We start from the raw sequence: 20,713 nt of genomic DNA, 5'->3' as shown, positions 1-20,713 counted from the left end.
CCACATAGACGTTGTGGTACACCCTTGGACGGGCACATCGCATTGCCCCGGCGGACATCGGCAGAAGGACCGAAACGCCTAGAGGCTAAGTTAGAAACACTTGCGGACCCGACACACCTTGCATCCACCGCCAGAGGCCTCACCACCAACCGCCCAGGGGCAAAGCAAAGAATCTCTATTCAGCAGACCAGCTCCTTTGTGGTAAACGCCCACCGGCGCCCACAACCTAATTTTTTGGATGTTTTCATCAGAGCTACTAATTTTTGTTATAGCCTAGGTCTCAGTGGCAAATGAAGGCAGCTAACTTGGGGTCTACGGCCCTTGAGATAGACCGGACTCAACGAGTCTTTAACGTTGGCCCGCCACGAATAAAATTTACATTGGCGCGCCTTAATATAAGCCCTACGTGCGTTATAACATTGGCCCACCAAACGGTTTGTGTCCCGTCGTCCATTTTGGCTTGCCGGCCATTTTGGCCCGCCAAACAGAAGCCACGTCACGCCTAAGGCATGTCAGAGACCAAATATGGACCGTAGTGGGACTGGCCCACTAAATTTTTTTGGTCATCCGAACTTAGGCGCACCATTATACTCCAGAAATTCATGACCAAACCGGCATGCAGGACCAAACCGGGAGGCATGACCAGACCGGGGCGCATCACCAAACCGAGGCCCATAACCAAACCGGCATGCAGGACCAAACCGGTCAAAGTTAGAGACCCAAGTAGACCACCCAAACGGGATCGGTCCATTAAATTATTTTGGTAACAGGAGCACCACTCCTTTCCAGAGAAACAGGTTCGGTCCACCATATCTTGAACCAGGAAGGGGACAAACAGTCCTTCCGAAAGCAACAGTGCCTTCCATATTCAGCACCGCTGAATTTACATCACTAAATACCGTGGACATCTCTTTGAACCGTCACCACGGATTCCCAAGACCTGACCAATCCTATCGGATAAAGCGGACCGTTGACTAGGACCCGTGTGGACCGAACCTGCCCTGTGGTAAACCTAGTTGGAGTTAGCCATTTTGCGTCTAGGTTTTTAACCATAACTGCCTTTTTAGACCTTATTAACAAAAGGAATTGGCTTTGGATCTCTAGCTATGATCTTTTCTTAGGTTTACCTAATGAGCCTTATAAACTTTATTTTTGTACTTCATCGACCGAAGAAGCCTTTCCAAACCACACTGGAACCCCCAGAACACCGAGTGCACTCCAGAGTTCGGCCGTTCGGTGCACTGCACCGCGGGTCTGGAGTCAGCGGCCCTATCGGGTTGAGAGACAAAGTGGCATCCGGCCCTACCGGGTTGGTCAGGGGCAGAGTCGGGAAGGTGCTCGAATGAGCTCCCACTCCCGCCCAGAGACATGTCAGAGACCGCTCGAGGCGGTAAACACCTCTTGTGTCTTGCTCTGTCGCCCGCACGCAGGTGGCCACGCAACTCGTGCCGCTATTATACGCCGACAGGCAGCGTACACTTTGTCTACGCTGACCAATCAGCGCACTGCTGCACTCGTGGGGGCGTACCCCAGCGCTTACGAGCTATTCCATGCTTTACGGCATCAGCTGTTACGCAGCTGCAGCACGCCGTTCATGATCACTACTTTTTCCACAGTGATCCCGTATCGGTTTTCTATTGGTTTTGTGGTTGCTTTATTGTTCCAATAAAGGCTGAATTTGCCCCCATTTTCTTCTTCTGCTTCTGTGTCTTCTGACAGTATGTTATTCGTTGCACTACAAGTCCTATAATTTGCACATTAAATTTCATACTACATAGAAGAAAGTGGGATCACCAGATTTCAGAGAAACCAACGCGGATATATGGCTGACTACGATCAAAACGTCAGCAAACGCTATACGCAGCTGTCCGCAGTACTGATTACAACAGGAATAGTGCATCGATTCCGTAGATGGCAAGTCTGCTCAGGTTACGGACATCCACCAGCCGCAGGTCGTCTGTGGCCCACGATTTTGGTCGGCCGTCGGACGTGAAGGGGCTGAACCTGAAATACAGTTACACCACAAGGTCCACAATACAAAGTCTATTTTAATACTACTACAATACTTTAGTGTAGAGAAAGACTAGCGGTTGCACAAGCAACTTTCGCTCTTCAGAGTTTTTTCGCCAGAGAATCGGCATTGAAATCCAGCGAGTAAATGCGGTTTCTGTTCTCGGTACATTTAGCGACACGGTTGAGAAGGAAGATGTGTGTTTTGCCTTTAAATTACCTAAACGGGAACGATGTCATGGATTTTTAATCTTCTTACTTATACAAAGCAAATAAAAGGGAAACTGCAAAAAAATATCCTCTTTAATGTGGTAGTTCATAACAGTACTACAAAAAGCAGATTCTGTGCAATGCGCAAACATGCGCTTATTCGTTCGTATCCAGACCGGTGATTTTATGAGCAGTTTAATATCTTTTTCCTGTTCAGCAAATTACAACAACTCATTACCATATGTGTATCTGCGCATGCTCTGTAGAACTGGGATCTGTCGCTATACTTTAGGAATTTCTGGGAAAAAAAACCCTGTCGTCCATGTGGTGCGAAATGAGGTATTCAAGAATTTTAGCATGCAGCTTCTTTCAATGGTTTTGCACCGATTTTGAGAGACCATAGGTGAGTATCAATTTTGAAATACGGTTTGAAAAATTCGGGGAAACAGTCCACGGGTACAAGATATTACATAGATTGTGATTTCGGGGGGTGCCTCAGGATGGCGGCGAGCACAACGGAGGCATGGTCTGTAATCTGTATATTACTAGTCCGTATTGTACATGGAAGTCACTAATATCCCAGCGTAACCAAAATTTAAGCGGTGGTACGGGTTTTTAATACACACTGCTTTACTGGCAGAGTGCACACTCTGCTGCAATGACGCAGCGCCTCATGATCGATTTGATTGCGTCGTACTCCCCGGTCTTTCCGATCCGGTATTTGTTATCTTTGATTCCCAACATTCTGATCTTTGTTTCTGTTTAGAATTTGCATTGAGCGGTAACAGTGATTGTGTAAATGGTTAACCTGAATAATTAATAAGGAGTATTCATCAGTTCAGTACAGTATTCATTGTTGATCGTCAATGATCGTATTTACAAACATGAAACACTCCTATCGACAACAAAACAGCACTGTCTCTGCGGACCCGAGGCCCTGTGTCAGTGATTATCTATAGCAATTAGCAATGTAACTTGGAACACACCGAAAGCGTAATTTCATCGCATTAATCCATGTTTACTTTCAGCTACTAACGTTCCAAGTACTTACGAAAAAATCATTTGTTTTACACCACAGCTATCAAAACAGAGTAAGCGCGCAACAGGTATATCAGTGGTTCTTGAACACATCCGTTCGTATTCTGTCCCCTTTCTTCTTCATGCTTGCACGCTCAACCCCTCTGTATATCAGAGTTTGGGGTTCAGTTACGTCATTACCTGTACGTGGAGTGATAATTTACTGATAAGACGCATGTTATAATACACACACAGTAAATCCGCCATGGGAAAAGTTCGATGCCCGGCGTGAAATTTTCAAAACAATTTTACGTCATACGGAGATTTGCGTCTGCGCTCGGCTGCGTAAAGTTTACGTAGCGCAGAGTGTGTATTTACGTAAGAAATCCTCCCACTACACCGCGTATCAACCTAGTCACGCTTGGATTATGGATTTCGAAGAACAATACGGACTAGTAATACACAGACCATGACGGAGGTGCTTTTAGTACGGTGGAAGCCACACATTCGATAATAATTATGGTTTAATTCCGTAGGTACTAGCACTGCATTTAGTTGTTGTACGGAACACGGGTCTTTTCTGCTAGCGACAGCTGAACGCACTTGTGGCAGAACGAAACGACCACACGGGTTACGAGTAGGTCGTGTGTTCAGTTTTAATAATGTACTAGTCACTACTAAACATCTTAAGCAAACTCACAGTAACAGGTAGCTGCGAATGGCCTGCCAATCATTTGGATAGCCGAGAGTGCGCACCCAGCGGGCGTAAACAGCGGTGACCTTTCCTAGCATGTCCGCCGTGACCGAAGGGGTGTTGTCGCTCAGGGCGCGCATGACGCGGCCGGCCATGTCCATGTGATCATCGCCGCAGCTCAGCAGCAGCCGCGGAATGGAGATTCGCAGTTGCTCGATGGGCCATTCAAGCGATCTATTTGTGAGATCCCGCATGAATGCCTGCTCCTGTAATGGCATGGCACATCTTGATCCCGGACCGTATACAGCTTGTTTAAAGACGTAGCGCATTAGTTCAGTAAAGAGATGATCGGCTTTCCAGTTGTGCAGGAGGATTGATCCGCACTTGTTTCTATATAATGTCGTAACGTTAGTTATAGGGTGCTTCAAACAAATTGGGTTTAAATGACCCAAATATCCGAAGTTCGTAATAAGATGGTCTTTGAAAACAATTAAGGGCAATTTAATCTTCATGACTCCCAAAACGCTGGCCAGAAAGGATAAGTTATGTGGAAGGAAATCTCCCAACACGGTCAGACTATTGGTTGTGGAGTTGATGGTGCGGCTCAAAAGAGATGCCGCGCGGAAGCAGTTGTTATTGTCAGAATGAACTGCGGTACAGCTTTCCAGTGAGATGCTGATGTGTTGGGTCAGGCAAAGACCGCTCAGCAGCTGCTGCCACAAAGCGCACACCCTATCAAAGCAAAACTCACCATAAGAACACCAGCATAGGTAGACTAAGGTAGTCAATACTAGTCATAAACTTTTTGTCGTGCTATAATTTGTACTTTTACAATTGATTTTTGCTGCACGTGCATCGACAACTCGGTTGTTAAAGCTACATCGTGAACTGCAGACAGAATTCTGAGAAGTGTACTTATCTGCGCTCTGTATTTACCGTTTCGCTCGCATTTGTGAATGCAAGTCCATGTGGGAAAATATTTCGCGCAGAAGAATCGGCGGCAGGTGACATAGATGAACACCCGTGCATTCTACATCGGTTTCAGCATCTGAAAAAAGATAATAGTCTCACTCAGCCAACTCCCAGAACAACAAAAAATGTCGCTGCAATTCCTGGAATGTGCCTTTTAAGAAATCTGTTTCGCATTGTTTTCAGGAGTTGTATTCAAATTCCATAGAGAAAACAGCTGCTTCAGCTATGTACAGGAACTGCAAAGTGCTAGTGCACATGCGCCGCCAGTTTTATAAACGCGGACACCGCAGCACGAAGGAAAACAGAGGACCATGCTAGTGCGCATGATATGTTGCAGTCTATCAAGGAAGTTAGGAACAAGATATATAGTACAACTACAAAGATATATAGTACAACTACAAACAACTACAACTACTACAAAACAGATATATAGTACAATCCGAGATATCGAGATCGGAAAAAAACATACTGAATAATAATGAGAAAAACTGCAAACGGCTAAACGGCATCAGATTCAACATATTCAGAAACTGTGTCCCATGCATTTTATTTATTAGGAAAATTTTTTTACCCCGTCCCACCGATGCCAGTTCCGGCAGAACTGGCTCCGGTAAAACTTGAAAAGGTAACTTTAGAATTATAGCAGTTCCAGTTGCTTAGAAGGTTTATTGATGTATGAGGGGTGTACTCCAGTACTTAAATTTATTGCACAGTTACTTAAATGGTTAAGTTTAATATAGATTCTTGGTCTTACCAGTTAGTGGGTAAGACACGGTCCGTAGAATGCCGCACTTGTTCACAGAAACAGAAAATGCACAAATAATTTCTCTATCCGAAATAGTAACGTTATATGCATCATAAGGTACTGTACTTAGTTGAGTGTCTGTGCCTACAGTTTAGCATAGAAATGAAAATGTTCGAATTTTAGTCTGCAAGATGTCCTTCAAAACCACCCATTTTTAAAAATAAGTCAGAAAAAATCAAACGTTTTCAAACCGTTGTTCTTTCAAATAAAACTGATAGCATGCAATTAAGTACTGAATAGACCTACTCGCCTTAGCAAACCATGGAGGTCATTTTGTTCAGCAGCCTTCTAAGAATTAAGTGCTTATTATGTTGCCAAATATCTAGTGCTACTGTCTAAGACAAGGAAATTGAGCGCGGTCACGTTGTCTATTACACAACTCGAAATACAACAACACTGAAAATCGTTGTTTGTCGTTACCAGCTGTGAATGTTTGCCCGCTCCAAATTGCGGTACACTGCAAAGTTCCTTGAATACTGACGGGTACAATACCTATAGTATGCAGACCAAGTTCCATCACGTGTAGATTTCGGGTTCTAATTGATGGGAAAAGCCCTCGACTGAACAGATGTGTTTCCAGCACTTCTGTCAATGTTGCAGTAACAAGCTGTGCCATCTCCGCGTCCATAGCGAGATGCATCAGAAGAAATGCACATCCAGCTTGTTCGATTGGCAGGTGAAAGCGAAAGCCGTCCGAGAAGTGGTTGTATGAATTACTTTCCAGTGCTTGGCGAAACTGCTGGCCAATTCGAAACTGACCGGAGGCGTGAGCGTCACAGCATTTTGACACGCCAGAAAATCTCAAACGACTTTGAAATGCTTGGCGAAAATGCATGATGATGCGAAATTTATCAGAGGTGTCATTGAAAATCGTTTGGGCTCGGGAAAACGGCGCGAAGTACTTGGTGGAAAGCAGACCGCTACTGGATTCTTGAATTACAGGGAAACCAGCCGGCGGCAGCTGTTTGATAATCTGGCAGTTCTGAACCACTTCGCAGGGAGCGTTGTCTGGCTGACCGTTGGTGGCGGCAGTATCGGTTTGGATGTAGTACATTTCACATATCTCACATCCCAGGAGTTTGTTTATTATCCTGACTGGTCGATACCGAAACGGTCCGTCATCTTCGTCACGAAGTGCCGCATGGACTCGCATATAGGCCGAATACGGTTGCCATCTGTAGTCATTGCGAGATAGTAGCGGCCAGACGCGTTCCTGGTGCACCCAGCGGTCAGCGACCTTTTTGGCGTCAAAGTGGATGAAGGCCTGGTCGCCGTCCATGTCTTGAATATATCCCAGCCACCAGCTGTCATCATCATTGTGGACAGCCACAGTATTCTGGTAATTCATCTGGTTGGCGTCCGCCAAGAGCGGCTGAAACTGCGGCAGCACCAGGGGCGCGCACTCCATACCGATATGCCTTAAAGCAAAAATGCGTAATTAATGGGGACAAATGGCTGGTGGACGCCAAATACTGATATGAAAATAAGTAAATATTCGAGCCTGGAGGTGATTGGTAAAATATATGATTATCAAAATAAAAAACCGTAAAAATATATTTTAGCCTCAATATATTCGTCACTACGAATATTGTAGTGCAGTTGCTAACATAGCGCTCATTACGCACTTGCTGCAGCTTTACGCGTGATAAAATCATAAATTCAGGTAGGACAACTTGTGCTGCTGTACTGTATACTGGGATCACTTGGGAATTGGGATGTAAAGCACTTAGAGCACCAGAGAACCAAAATTTGCTTTAGTCAAGAGATAACAGAATAAACTGGTGCATTATCTTAGCGACCTTTTAAATATGATATAATATTTATATGATATAATATAAGCGACAATTTAATTTTGAGCCGGGCCAGTTCGTTGTCGTATTTAATTAAGAGATTCACCCATTCAGCTTGGCTAAATGGAAACGTGCACTAAATTTAAAACTTAATTCACTTTAACACTTGAGGAAACTTAATTCGTTTTAACTCTTAATTTGTGAATTTCTATACAGTTTCTGAACAGGATATCGGTAGTCGAATAATCAAAACCAAACCATAAGAAGGTAAAAACAAATGACTAATTATCAAATTTTAGCAATTTAATTTTAGTCTTTTCGTCAGATTCTGAATTACCCGTTCATGTACAGTATTGGTATTCGGTTCTGTTATTTATGAAATATGATCTAGGAAGTAGGAATAATTGAATATTAGAGAAATATTATATGGTTTAGTACTAAATAATCAGTAGTACGGCGATTCCTAAAATTTAATGAAGTTAAAGAAAAAAATTTCCTAAAACATTCGAACGATTCAGACAGAAGCCAAATAACAAATAAAACGACCGCAGAATATTTTTAAAAAGTCATGGAGCTTTAGGCAGCGCTCAAACTGTAAACTGTAAAACAGGAGGGTACGTAACGGTTTGCGTAAAAAAGTTTCAAATGACTGTTATTCTCCGTTGTTTACTCTTCGTTTCTTGCCTGTAGAATAAAGTCAGGGAGAAAGTTTAAAAATTTTCCGTGTTTCTCTGGAAAGCTGAAAGTTTTACGAAGGTTCTCTGCGTTCGCGAGCATTTTCTACGTACTTTAATAGTTTAACACTTTAACTTACTGTAACTTGCAGCTGATTGAAAGTGATAACAATCCCAGCAAACTTATATCATTTTGAGAATATTTTCACACCGATAAATATGCAGTAGTCTAAAATTTGAAGGGTACGTGGAAATTCCACCGCTTGGGCACTGATATCTAATACGTACGGTGTAGGTAAGGCGGTGGCCGGTGCGACACAAATTCCGTTGTACAGAACGCCGAGGCCATTTGATTTATTCGAATCCACCTGGCTTTGGTAGATGTTTACAGTACTAACAGTAGTTAGTTTTCGTAAATGAATTCATCATAAAATGATTTAGGACTGAATTTATAATAAAAAAAATTTGTGATTTCCGGTCAGTATGCAACAGGTTCATGATGGGCTACGCCAGCTTTCATGAGGATGGGAATCATGTTCGATGACGCTCTTCGTGACACTATATCGCTTATACAATACAAATCCGGTGTGGCTGCTTATTCAATTTATTATGGAGAAATAGAATAGAAGCCTTTTACAATTTTATCACCCTTTAAGCTCCCGACACCACTTTTACACCACGTTTTGTCTCGGACCACCATTTTTGAGACACCACAGATTATAACAGAATACCGTTAGTCTCAGGACACCACTTTATGGTTGCACAGTTATAAGTAACAGTTCTGCGCTGAGTGTGCTCTACCTATTGTAAGTTTGAGAGATTACAGGGTACATACTGATACTGTATACATGCACATTCAGTGAACTGACTTGTGAATACCTTGCACCTTTAATAAGTATCATGTCACAAGTACAAACTTAGCACTAGAAACACTGATAACAGAAACACTTCCTCAATGCTATCCTGATCGGGAATGTACCCTTACGCAAATCGCATTCCCCCGTTGTATCTGGATACAGTGTTCAGCTGCGGCCCCGGCATTCATTGACTTGTGAGGTGCGATCGATATACGAGGCAGCAAGTGTGTCCCTGATAACTACGGGACAGCTGCCACGACAGCCTCCGAAGTATTTCCGAAGAAATGCTTCAGAGTAGGTCCCGTAGCCACCCATCTTACACGGATGAGGGAAATTAATCATCCGGGGGCATTTGAAGAAACCCAACGAGAGCCTGCTGTTTTAAAACTTCAATGCAATACTGTATTCTACAGAACTTATGCACTTGTGATTTGTGAATGTACTGTACTTCTGTACAGCATATACTGTTATAAGTAATTAGCTGACGCCTTTGCCTCAGCATTCGCAAATACGATCTGCTTAACGGAAATGATCCCGGGAGAAAGCTCTTTTGCGGCAAAACGATAACGTAATGGGTGACAGCATCCTTTGAGGTCAAGCGAATTTCTTAGCCACCGCCCTGGTAAAGCAGCCGAACGAGTGCGATCAAATTTTTCCTGTATGTCTTTTTATTCGCGTCAGTAGCAACAAAAGTTTCGCACTTTTTACGTAAATCGTGAGAAACTCAAACACAAGCGAGTTACACAACATCTACAAACACAGGCGGGCGAATGATAGAGAATATTTCGTCTAAATTCGCCGCCGGTGGTGCTGTTCCCATTATAGATGCTGTGTTTCCCCGATGTATTTCGATGCTGATCCGTTGACGCAGAAACTCTAGTGCTCGCGGTTCGCCTGACTGCTGCTGGATCATCTTTCCTAGCACGTTCAGTAGCTGGGTGGTTTCTGGTCCGAATGTTCCGTAGGTCTCAAAAGCCAGGGGCTTGAACCAGTAATCCTGGGTGATGTTGCGGTATTTCTCGGTCTTGCTCCGCTCGGCTAGCGCTGCTGCCGTTCCGGCTCGAGTGGATGTGGCTGCGATGTATGACAATGCCATGGTGCTGCGGCAGGTTACATCCCAGGCCAGCGCCTTTCCTCTTTCCCACGGGGTAATTGTCACTCCGTCTGGTCGTTTGCCATCTGTACGGGAGATTCCGGGAGGTTCCAGCTCGGTTTCGATTCCGGCCGATGCAAAGGCGCGCTTTATTACCGCTTTGAGGCTTTCGTGGGTCGGTTTCCGTCCGGCACTGAACTTGCAACTTGAACCATGATATCCATGCTCATCCGCTTGGTCACCGCAAATGCACTGGTGTGGTGTGCATACCAAATTTATTCGGTGTGCAGATCAAATTAATTAGTCGCATTCGTTCTGCTGCTTAATGTGTTCTTGAGTGAACACACTCTGTAAAAGGATCTGCTCATAATAACAGAAACGGAAACGGGCGAGTGGCACGTAACAAGCTGGGCCAGACCTCAAGGATACGGTCATATAGTTTTAATTTCTCGCCTATAACAACATTAAACTGAGAAATTTGCAAATGGTGGTCTCTGGAACCCAGCAATGAACCTTGTGTGCATTTCCCGTGGTGGGGGAGCGATGATATTTCAGTGTTGTATAGCGTAGGCTTTGAAATAAAAAATTAATCAGATATTGGTGTCGGCAGCCTTGGGGTGGTGAAGCGTGGCGCAAGGCGACCGTTCATGGTGAAAGGTGGTGTCCGGGAGCCTTCACGATTTATTATTCATTCGTCGGTAAATGGCTCGTCTGATTATATCCGCAGCTGTAGCCGGCAGGAAGGTTGATGTTACATGAAGGTCATCAACCTTTCTGCCAGGGCTAACGCACTAGAGCAACATTCCGATTGTAGCTGGTGAACATGCGCAACGGTGTCTACTGACGATAAACGTTACTTATACAAACTCATAATCTCAAACTCGGAAGCTGAAAAGTCTATGTGGACGAATGTATGCGACAGTACCATGATCGGCAAATGCACTGAAATACAGGGTTTATTTGCCCACACAACAGGTTTCGAACCCACACAACCAGCTTCATTATGATTTTAAACAGACAACTGAAGCAGCTACGAAGACAGAAGCTCACCGAACAGAAAACCATCAAACCAAAAACGGGAAGGAATAACGCGTCACACCCAGACCACACAAGAATTACTGTAGAAAGTAGAAACTCAACAGATTCATTTACAGATACGTAAGCGATGAAGGGCTTATGTCGACGGTGGTAGTGTTTTCACTACCCGGCAGAAAACGACTACCATGTCCTTAGCAATAGCATCCAAGTTTGGCGGTAACACAACACTGTCAAGGTACAGTAAAATCCCTCTACTACATACACCCTCCGTTCCCAGCTCTCTGAATGTTGTAAAGAGGTGTATGTTACACAGGGGCACTGCCCCTGGGGGTGGTCAATGACTCACCCCCAGGGGGCTGGCCATATATTGGTCAATAGCAACTAAACACGGTGCCGCTAATGTTTTGCTTACAAATTTATGTTAATCCTCCAAAAATGGCTCTGCAGCGCTTTTGTTGAGCATGCCTTTTCGAAAAGCTGCTGTGTTACTGGCAGTTTATTCTACAGAATAAACCGGTAACCATTAATTTTCAACGCCTTTTTGCTGCTTTTACTGTCAGATCTGGTACTGGACAGATCTGAAAAAGAAACCGGAACTTTCTTTGAAAAATTTCTGCGCTTATTCAGCCAGCTGTATGTAACGCAGGGGTTGACTGTATGTTAAATACTGTAGGCGGTTCCACGAAAGGTGTATGTTATACTTATAGAGGGGTGAATGTTATATAGAGAACCGCCCCTATATTATAATCCACCGAACAGTTCGGTTCCCAGCCGCACGTATGTAATAAAGTGGTGAATGTTGTATAAGGGTGTATGTAACGAGGGGTTTTACTGTAGCAGGTACTGTAAATCCAGATCATTAAGAGATGAACATAGCGGCTGAGATAATATTAAAGCAATGCATTTGTCGGTTATACTAAACAGCCAACTATGGCTGTTTCCTGTGCTAATGAATTGACTGTTCTCAAAACACCCAAATGAGTTTGCTTCATCCAGCACTAAGGCCAGCGATGGGCCGTGATGTCTATCCCGTCAAGAAGCGAGAGCTTGCGATTATTCAGATCTTCTATTCTCGAAATGCTGCGTCGATTCCGTAGACGGCCATTCTGCTTAGTGTCCTGATATCCACCAATCGCAAGTCGACCTTGATCCACATTTGTGGTCGGCCGTCGAGCTCGAATGGGCTGAACCTGTGCACAATAATTGTTATTAGATGACAACTACGGTGAACTACCTGTGCACGGTATTGACATATTAATTGGTACTATGTTGTACGAGTTATTATGCGAAAGTACGAGTGTTCCCTGTTGTACTAGCGATGACGTAGTATATCCTGTTTTTTTCGGTAGTCTCCGATCGGAAGCTGCGCTTCGTCGTCGGCTAGCAACGGCCAGTTGGCCAATTGTGAGAGAGTTGAGTTACGATGTGACTTGATTTGAGTGAACATCAATAAGATTAAAGTGAGTAACATCATTGTGGTCCTGTTGGTGTTTGTGTTGTGAGTGACCTTCGTTTAGGGAAAGCACTAGTGTGTACCTAGGCGAAAGTTACTGTGTTGGTATTCCTGTTGTGTGGTAGTGAGTGTGGTGAGAGTTTTTGTGGCACTGTTGTCTACGGAAGTAGGCAACAGAACAACAGGTAAGACTAGCCGCGAAATGATTGGACAGCGCTGATTATTTTGGAACAGTGCCTCGCAGCCAAACTGCCAAATGCCAACGGTTCACGAATTTTAGAATTCATGGAAAGATAAGTCCATGAAGTATGAATGGGAAAGGTGCGGGCATGTTATGTGTGCTATTGGTCTTTGGTTAAATATTTCGCAGGCGCTGGCAGTTATCAATACTTCACGGTACGATATCCACGAAGTATCCACGGTACGATAAAATCGAAAATATGAATCAATCACAAAGCAACTGGCGGTCTAACTCCACGCATTAGTTTGCAGCGCTTGACATCTACTGTCCCCTATGTGACAATTTCGGGGACTGGCTTTATTTTTTAAATCGGAAGGGCGGTTCACTCGTTACGGGAGGGAAGGTGCCCTTAATTCGGGATGGGGGCACACATTCGATAATTTAACGGTGTCTGTAATTCTGTATGTGCCTAAATAAGCCTAATCAACATTAGATCCGCACTTAGAGACAAGATCAAACCTGCATGCGACAGTCAACACTCGCTAGCATATAACCTAAGAGAAACCAAATAAAAGTTATAGCTACAATTTACAACATACACTCACAGTACGAGATAATTGCGAATGGGCTGCCAGTCATCGGGGTAATTGAGGGTGCGCACCCAACGGGCATACACAGCCGTAACCTTTACTAGCATGTCTTCCGTGACTGGCGGAAAGTTGTCGTGCAGGGCGCGCATGACGCGGCTGGCCATGAGCATTTTGTGGTCGTCGCAGCGCAGCAGGAGCCGCGGAATGGTGATGCGCAGTTGGTCGATGGGCAGTTCGTGGGATTTATCCGCGAAATCCCTCATGAATGCCTGCTCATGTGCTGGGAGGGGATGATCGTTGTCATGACCGAAGAAAGCGTATTTGAGCACGTACCACATTATTTCGCCAAAAAGATGGTCCGCTTTGCAGTTATGTAGAAGAACGATCTTGCCATACGCCTTATACAGTGTTATAGTAGTAGCTACAGCGTGTATCAAGGACGGTGGTTTCTGACGGTTCAAATGTTGGAGACCCGTAATAATATGGCTTTTGAAAACGATATAGGGCAATGCAGTCTTCATGGTTAGCAACATGTGCTCTAGAAATAAGAAGTTGTGTGGAAGGAATTCACCCAGCACGGTGAGACTTTCGGTCGTTGTGTTGAGGGTGCGGCGCAAGAGCGATGCCGCACGGAAACAGTTATTGTTGTCAGAATGAATTCCGGCACAGCTGTCCAATACGATGATAATGTGCTGGGCCAAGCGGGGACTGCTCAGCAAAAGCTGCCACAAAGCGCACACCCTGTCAAAGCAAACACTTTACCATGGCAAAGCAAAAAATCTGTCGTTACGATACTGCTACAGTCACAACCATGCAGACAACTCCTCTGCAGTCAGCCGCCGCTTTAAAACATTTCGTGGACTAGCACGGTTACTCACACCATAAGCGGCCTTTTTAAACCACTAGCTAATTTCAACAAAATAATTTTAGAGCAAATTATGGGCTGTATGGGTGAAAAAAAGTCTAGTTTTTGACTTTTTGCTAGTACTGCAGTTTACAACACACCCAGTGCAGCCGGATTCAGAACTGAGAACGGTGAAAATCACCATCGCCACTTCCCTTAAAGGTTGAATTAAAGCTCAGCACAGACGCGAGGGGCAAATACAGTAGGTGCGGAGCCTGCGATCAATTAGCAGGTAAGCACTAAACAGAACCGCGTCCGATCACTTCGGCAGCGTTACATTTCGGCCGCACAGATGCATTTCGGTCAACGTTCATTTCGGCAGCGTCTCACTTCGGCCAGCACTCATTTCGACCAACACTCATTTCGGCAACTGGACATTTCGGCCATTTTAATTTTTATCAGGTTTTTTAGGTTTTCTTGGCTTTCTTAGGTTTCTTAGGTTTCTTAGTTTTCTCAAGTTTTTTCTTAGGTTTCTTAGGGTTTTTCTTAAGTTTCTTAGGTTTCTTGGGTTTCGTAGGGTTTTTAGGTTTCTTAGGTTCTTAGGTTTCCTGGGGTGTCTTATAGTATCTTTTTATATCTTAAGGTATTTTAGACTTTTCAGGTTTCTTTGGTTTTCTTTGATTTCTTATGTGTTTTAGGTTTCTTAGGTTTACTTAGGCTTTTTTAAATTTGTTAAATTGTCTTATGTTTTCTTATGGTTTTCTTATGCTTTCATAGGTATTTTTAGGTTATCCTTAGGTGCTTTAGGACAAAGACTTTTTCATTTGTTATCTTTTCTAGTCTCGTACTGTTAGGTTTTCAGTACTCTTCCGTGACGGTAGACTTCGTGGCGTGGCGTCATCGGCCTTATGACGGTCAACAAGAGGTGTTAATCAGAACAATCGTGAAAGGGAGACATGACGGTGAGAATAACACTTCAAAAACTGCTCAAACAAATTGAGCGTGCAAAAATGAAATACAAAAAGAAACAGATCAAAATTTTTCGCGTAAGAACTTACGTAGCTATTTACTAGTTCTCTGTGCAGATTAGAAGTTTTGGTAAACCTTATTTCCGCCGAAATGTATTGTGGCCGAAGTGAATTGCGGCCGAATTGAATGACGGCCGCAGTGAATGGCGGCCGAAGTGAGTGGCGGCCGAAAAAACTTCGTTTTCATTTCGGCCGAAATGAGCTCGGCCGAAATGAAAACGGCCGAAGTGATCGGTAGCCAAGCAGAACATCTTTCATCGCCAGTAGTTCTGACGCAGGTGCTAGTGTATTTCTCTTGTCTTAAAGGTCAGTATGATTGGTCAGACCTCGTTAAAACAAAAAGCATAACTGGTTAGAAGATCTTACTGACCAGCAGGATGCTTCTGGTGACTTGAAACTTCCATCACGAAAGTCAGCCTCTTGCTCAAATCTGCTACCCAATCAACGAAGTGTTAAGCCGGCCTTGGTCAGTCACCATGGCCGGGCGGGATTGCTTAGATTTTTGTCTGACATTGCACCCGATTTCTTAACCATACTGATCATAGCGTACCCGGACAACTGGGAGTGCGATATTTCGCCGCACTCAAATCAGATGCGCGGCTTTTCGCCGTGAGAACTGAGAACTTTGGACGCAGGGACAATTCGGTTAAAGACAAACTGTTGAAACATTTCACTTATCGACATTTTAAACAAGATGTTTGGCCGCGGACAATTAACGCGAGGTTTCCAGTGGTTCGGTCCCTTTGCGGTAACTCATATAACACGGTCATAGCACGATTTTACATCAAACACACTTAACGATATATCAGGAAAATGATTTGACTACACTATAGCGTTAGCAAAAAGTTTATTTGCTCACAGTAAACTAATTACGAAGTTTTAAAGTCAAAAATTTCAGGTGAAATTTACTGAGTACCGTTCATTCAAAAAAATTTCTGGAAACGCTATTCGATGCGGAAACAGTGTGAAAGCTTATCACACATTGGAAATCTCAATATCATTGCTATTAAAAATTTAAAGTGTAAAAAACCGATCCAGGGGTGGTGGGGCGGTGCCGCCCCTGAACATTTTCTGCTGTAACTCTTAAAGCTTACATGGTACCGAAAAACGGTATGTGTAACAAGCTCAGCAGGTAGTGTTCGATTTAATGACACTTTTGGAGTAATTTTTGATAGCGCGTTGATGTGCTGTGAAATTAAGTTTGATTTCTCACAAAACGCGTTTAAAGTCTACCGTGTTTTGTTGCGCTATGTTCAGTACAGAAAACCTTCAGCTGAAACGCTCAGTAAAGCAAATTAAAGGACAGAAGGGCTGGAGACGGCAGAAGCGCACGTTGCAAGCAAAGACAACAGCCGTCGGTCAACTAAGTTATCGCACCATCCTCTCACTAATTGCTTCGGCTCAGCATTCCTTTGGAACGGCTGATTACTTTACCTGCTCTAACAATAGCTTCACATCAGAATTCCATCTATCGCTCTTGACCATAAAAGACCGGGTTTATAACCCGGAATGTATAAAAGCAGCGCTAGTCGCTTTCTCTCTGTTGAATTACACTTCCCCCCTCGACACTCATAACGGAAAACTGTTTTTTTCACGTAAACAATTTTTTACATTCATGATAGCGCCATATTCTAATGGAGGACACTTCATTCTTTACAAAGAGCTGTAAACCCCAAAATGATTAACCACTGGAAACCTCGCGTTAATTCATCTTGGGACGCTGAAATCATGAGACAAATCGCCGCAAAAGGATTCGATGCACTTATTTTTCACGGGGTTTTACTAAATCAAATAAACGTAAACCTCACCTCCGATGTCGTCAAAACGGATGCGCGACTAATTTCCTTCAGTGAAATGTTGCTGGGTCGTCGCCAAACCCAATTATCATAATGTCAATACTGTCTCGTGAACTTGACTCGTGTTTACAGTACATTCCGCGCCATGTACGATGCCTTACCGTTTCGCTCGCATCTGTGAATGTAAGTCCATATTGGGAAATATTTCGCTCAGAAGAGACGGCGGCAGGTGACGCAGACCAGTAACCGTGCAGGCTGAATCCGTTTCCGCATCTAAGGAAAGTCAGCGTAAGGCAAGCTCAAAGAACATCAAAGGGTGTCGCAACGTCTACAGGAGTGCGCCTGGACAGAGACAGGTTAAACAGAGGGTGTTCACGCCAAGTGCTGATAGCGGAGAGAAATGAAAATAATTCGTTAAATTTCGAATTGTCAGTTAAAAAGTTAAGAAGAGGAAGCGGCCCCTGAAAAGAAAACTTAAAGAGACACAGATACTTCCCGTTTGAAACCTTTCAGGTTATTCCTAAATTCAATAAATTTTTAAACAGTCTGCCGGTGAGAATTAGAGTGGATGGCGCTATCTTATGGCCATGGCGTTATCCTAGCAAAAACGTGCGAGAAAAAGGCGAGAAAATATCACAAGGTAAGTATAATTATAAAACAAAAAGTCGAAAAACCTTTCTAAGGTAATTTCTTTGAAAGTGATCATTTTAACCGAATTTTCAGTTCAAAAGGTGCCACAAACACTGCCGCGCGGTTGTTATTTCAAGATGGTTGTGTCCCGTGCCCGATATCCTGTGCGTCACCAAATTTTTTACGCCTAACTAAAAAAGTCAGGATCGTACATTACAGACAGTGCTATCAGTATCAGATACACAAATTAGAAAATAAATGGCTAAGGCTATTTAGCCCCAGTACTGCTTAATGGGGGCGGAACAGCTGGTTGGCTATTTTGCCCCAGTCTGGGGTTTAATAACCTATTGGCTATTTTACCCCAGTTCTCCGTATGAGCAGCCAGACGGCTATTTTGCCCCGGTCCGGGGGGTGGATATCCTTCCGGCTATATTGCCCCATACCAGTCCGGCTGATTGGTTGCCAAAAACAAGATGCATTAAAGTGTGTTGGCTAGAGTTAAAAGTGTTCACACAAACAACTCATTCTAGGTAACGTAATCTTTAATTGCAAAATTTAAGTTTTTGCTAAAGGTTCATAGAGGAGGTGAAACTCTAGAAATTTCCGAAAAGTCACCATGTTTTGGGAGTTTTTGTGGATATCGCTTATATCCGGCATCTTCGCTGTATTGCTGACGATCTGGAATATATTCGCTACATTGCGGCAAGGGTGTCATCCAGATGGTGTTCTGTTCCTGCCTTCTGCTGTCGGAGAGGCCCTGAATGCTTGCATCGACATATCGTCCGCCGGAAGTTTCCACTGTGATGGATCCTGGAAAAGTGACGGCAGGGGTTGTCTATGGTTCCTCTACCTGGACTCCATGGGAGCTGCCTCGTTGTCTTTAATTATTGTTGGCTTAAAGAGAATGCTTCAGCGGCGCTGGATTTTGCTAAGGAATGGTAATAGTTAGGTTGCGTTTTGCCGCCTTAAGATTAACGGCAAAATTAACAATAATTTTAGCCTTCGGTAATCTGTTTTCTGATGACGGTTTTAGAGCAGGATTTATACGCACGGTAAAAATGATCACGACCCCTTCCCCTTAATCTCCCCTTGGGCAGTTACCGGCACATCAAAAGATTCAGATTTGAGTATTCCTGAATCCGCTTTAACAAGTTACACCATAAACATGCAAAGAGGAAAACATAACGATGCATATAAGTATGGTTAAATTGTTTTGTGCAACTGCCCGCGTGTGGTTGAGCAGAGCTGAAATAGCCCGATAAATGTCAGGTAGGTATCACCGTGAACAAATTTTTAACAAATTTGACAACAAATTGAATAATCATGCTCAATAAATACCTTTAGAGCTGTCTGACCGCAGCAGCATACAGCAAAGACTTTGACTACGGCTGATACCGAGGATAAAATTTCTGATAAGATGTGGACCGTATGAGATAAATACATGGGTGACCGGCAAGAATGTCCCCCGACTCCCCCAGGACATTTGTCCTTCCTGCCACCATCGCCAAAACACTAACCCTTCGGCCAGAATGGTGACATGGGTACCATAGAAAGCTGATTTTTAGGTCAATCCTTGAACTTTGAAAAACCGCCACCAGCGGTACCATAGCGTTACCAATGAAAAACAACTGCAATAAATGGTGACCCGATGGACATTACTGCTACAGTAAAAGCTCTCTATAAAATACACGCACGGTTACACCGATTTCGTATGCTATGACGAGGTGTATTTGATAAAGAACAACAGCCCCCAGAGCCGGAGCTGAATGTTATGTCCAGGTTTTCTACATCGGTAAGACTGCGTTCGGTTCCGCGGAAAGTGTATGTAATCCTTATAAAGAGGGGAATGTTATAAAGATAATCCCCCTATGATATACTCTACGAGACAATCCGGTTCCTTGGAGTGGGAATGTTATACAGGAGTGTATTTAAGGAAAGATTTTACTGTACACCACTTTTCTTGTTAACCGACATGGGAGACATTATTGCCGGAATAAATTTAGTGATATCCGGCATGGGGGACATTAATACCGGAGTGAATTCATAGTTGTCCGGCAATGGGAGACATTAATGCCGGAGTGAATTCATAGCTGTCCGGCATGGGGGACTTTAATGCCAGAATCCTGCATTTCATTGCGGGTGTCCCTTCGTCGGCCCTGTTCAGGATGTGGGCCGCTACTGAAGCGCACTCTGGTTGCTATGTGTGGTGCTGCTTCTTGCAATGGTTCCGGTATGGTCCTGACGTTGGTCAGGCCCAAGTCGTACATTAGCCATATGCTGACGGTTACGCCAGGTTGTTGGGCCAATTATTTTTAAGTTTGATAATGTCATTGAAGAGGTTCGAGTACATCCGTTGGAGTGCTTTCGGAGTTTCCATGTGGTATTCTCTATAGTCCCACAATAGGGCTAGACGTTCGTCTTCCCATAGTGCTCACTCTTCTTGGAGATTGTTTAGTTCTTGGGCAAATGATCCATATTGTTCGGCTATCTGCGCCCACGTTAGTGGTGCACCTGTTTCTTCCAGCCAGCCCTTTACTAGGGCAAGGAGTTGGTCGGCGCGGTATTCGAAGAAATTCTCACCCCCGTGAATCATGTTTTGTATCGCTGGACCAGTTTCCCGTGAGTACTCTGTCAGGCACCGGCAGTTTGCCCGGTGCCACCGCCACCGTTGCCCTGGCTATAGCCAGAATTGCCCTGGTTCCGGGCCTGACCATAACCACCACCACCACCGTGGGAACCTAAGTTCATAGCCGCGATAGCGGCATATGTTGCTTCAACTTGGATTTAGGTTCGTGTTAGCATCTGTGGAGGATAGTAAGCCGGTGATGTTGGCTGTTGCGCTACGACGGGCAGGTGGCGTTGGTCCGGCCGTCCGGATGGCCCGGTATCCTTGGCCCGCCTTCCCGTCGTATTCGAGTTTACCTGCCATAAACTGCCGAATATAGTCCCGAAATTCTGTCAGAGACTTCGGCAGCCGGATGTCCAGGACACGGCGCATTTCTGGCTCAGTCATATTGGTCTCCAGAAAATC

The 20,713-nt window shown here is 44.2% G+C and overlaps 1 protein-coding gene across 2 annotated transcripts; it reads right to left on the bottom strand.

Annotated features, from left to right (window-relative positions):
- Positions 1–1,822: 1,822 nt before the first annotated feature.
- On the bottom strand, positions 1,823–8,392 carry LOC129589974 (uncharacterized). 2 transcript variants are annotated; one of them, XM_055484916.1, is made up of 5 exons: positions 8,313–8,392; positions 6,201–7,126; positions 4,868–4,979; positions 3,938–4,663; positions 1,823–2,004 (listed from the first exon to the last, which is right to left on the bottom strand). In XM_055484916.1, exons 2-5 carry the CDS (start codon positions 7,114–7,116, stop codon positions 1,881–1,883), a joined length of 1,878 nt encoding a protein of 625 aa, XP_055340891.1. In that variant the 5' UTR covers positions 7,117–7,126; positions 8,313–8,392; the 3' UTR covers positions 1,823–1,880. The 2 variants fall into 2 exon arrangements, with proteins under 2 accessions (XP_055340891.1, XP_055340892.1); XM_055484917.1 differs by lacking the exon at positions 1,823–2,004 and adding an exon at positions 3,321–3,438.
- Between the last annotated feature and the right edge of the window lie 12,321 nt (positions 8,393–20,713).

The sequence above is a fragment of the Paramacrobiotus metropolitanus genome, unplaced genomic scaffold, assembly GCF_019649055.1.
Source record: "Paramacrobiotus metropolitanus isolate TYO unplaced genomic scaffold, Prichtersi_v1.0 Parri_scaffold0000038, whole genome shotgun sequence".
Lineage (NCBI taxonomy): Eukaryota > Metazoa > Tardigrada > Eutardigrada > Parachela > Macrobiotidae > Paramacrobiotus > Paramacrobiotus metropolitanus.
Note: the sequence above shows the minus strand (reverse complement) of the source record. Positions and strands in the feature narration are given on the sequence as shown.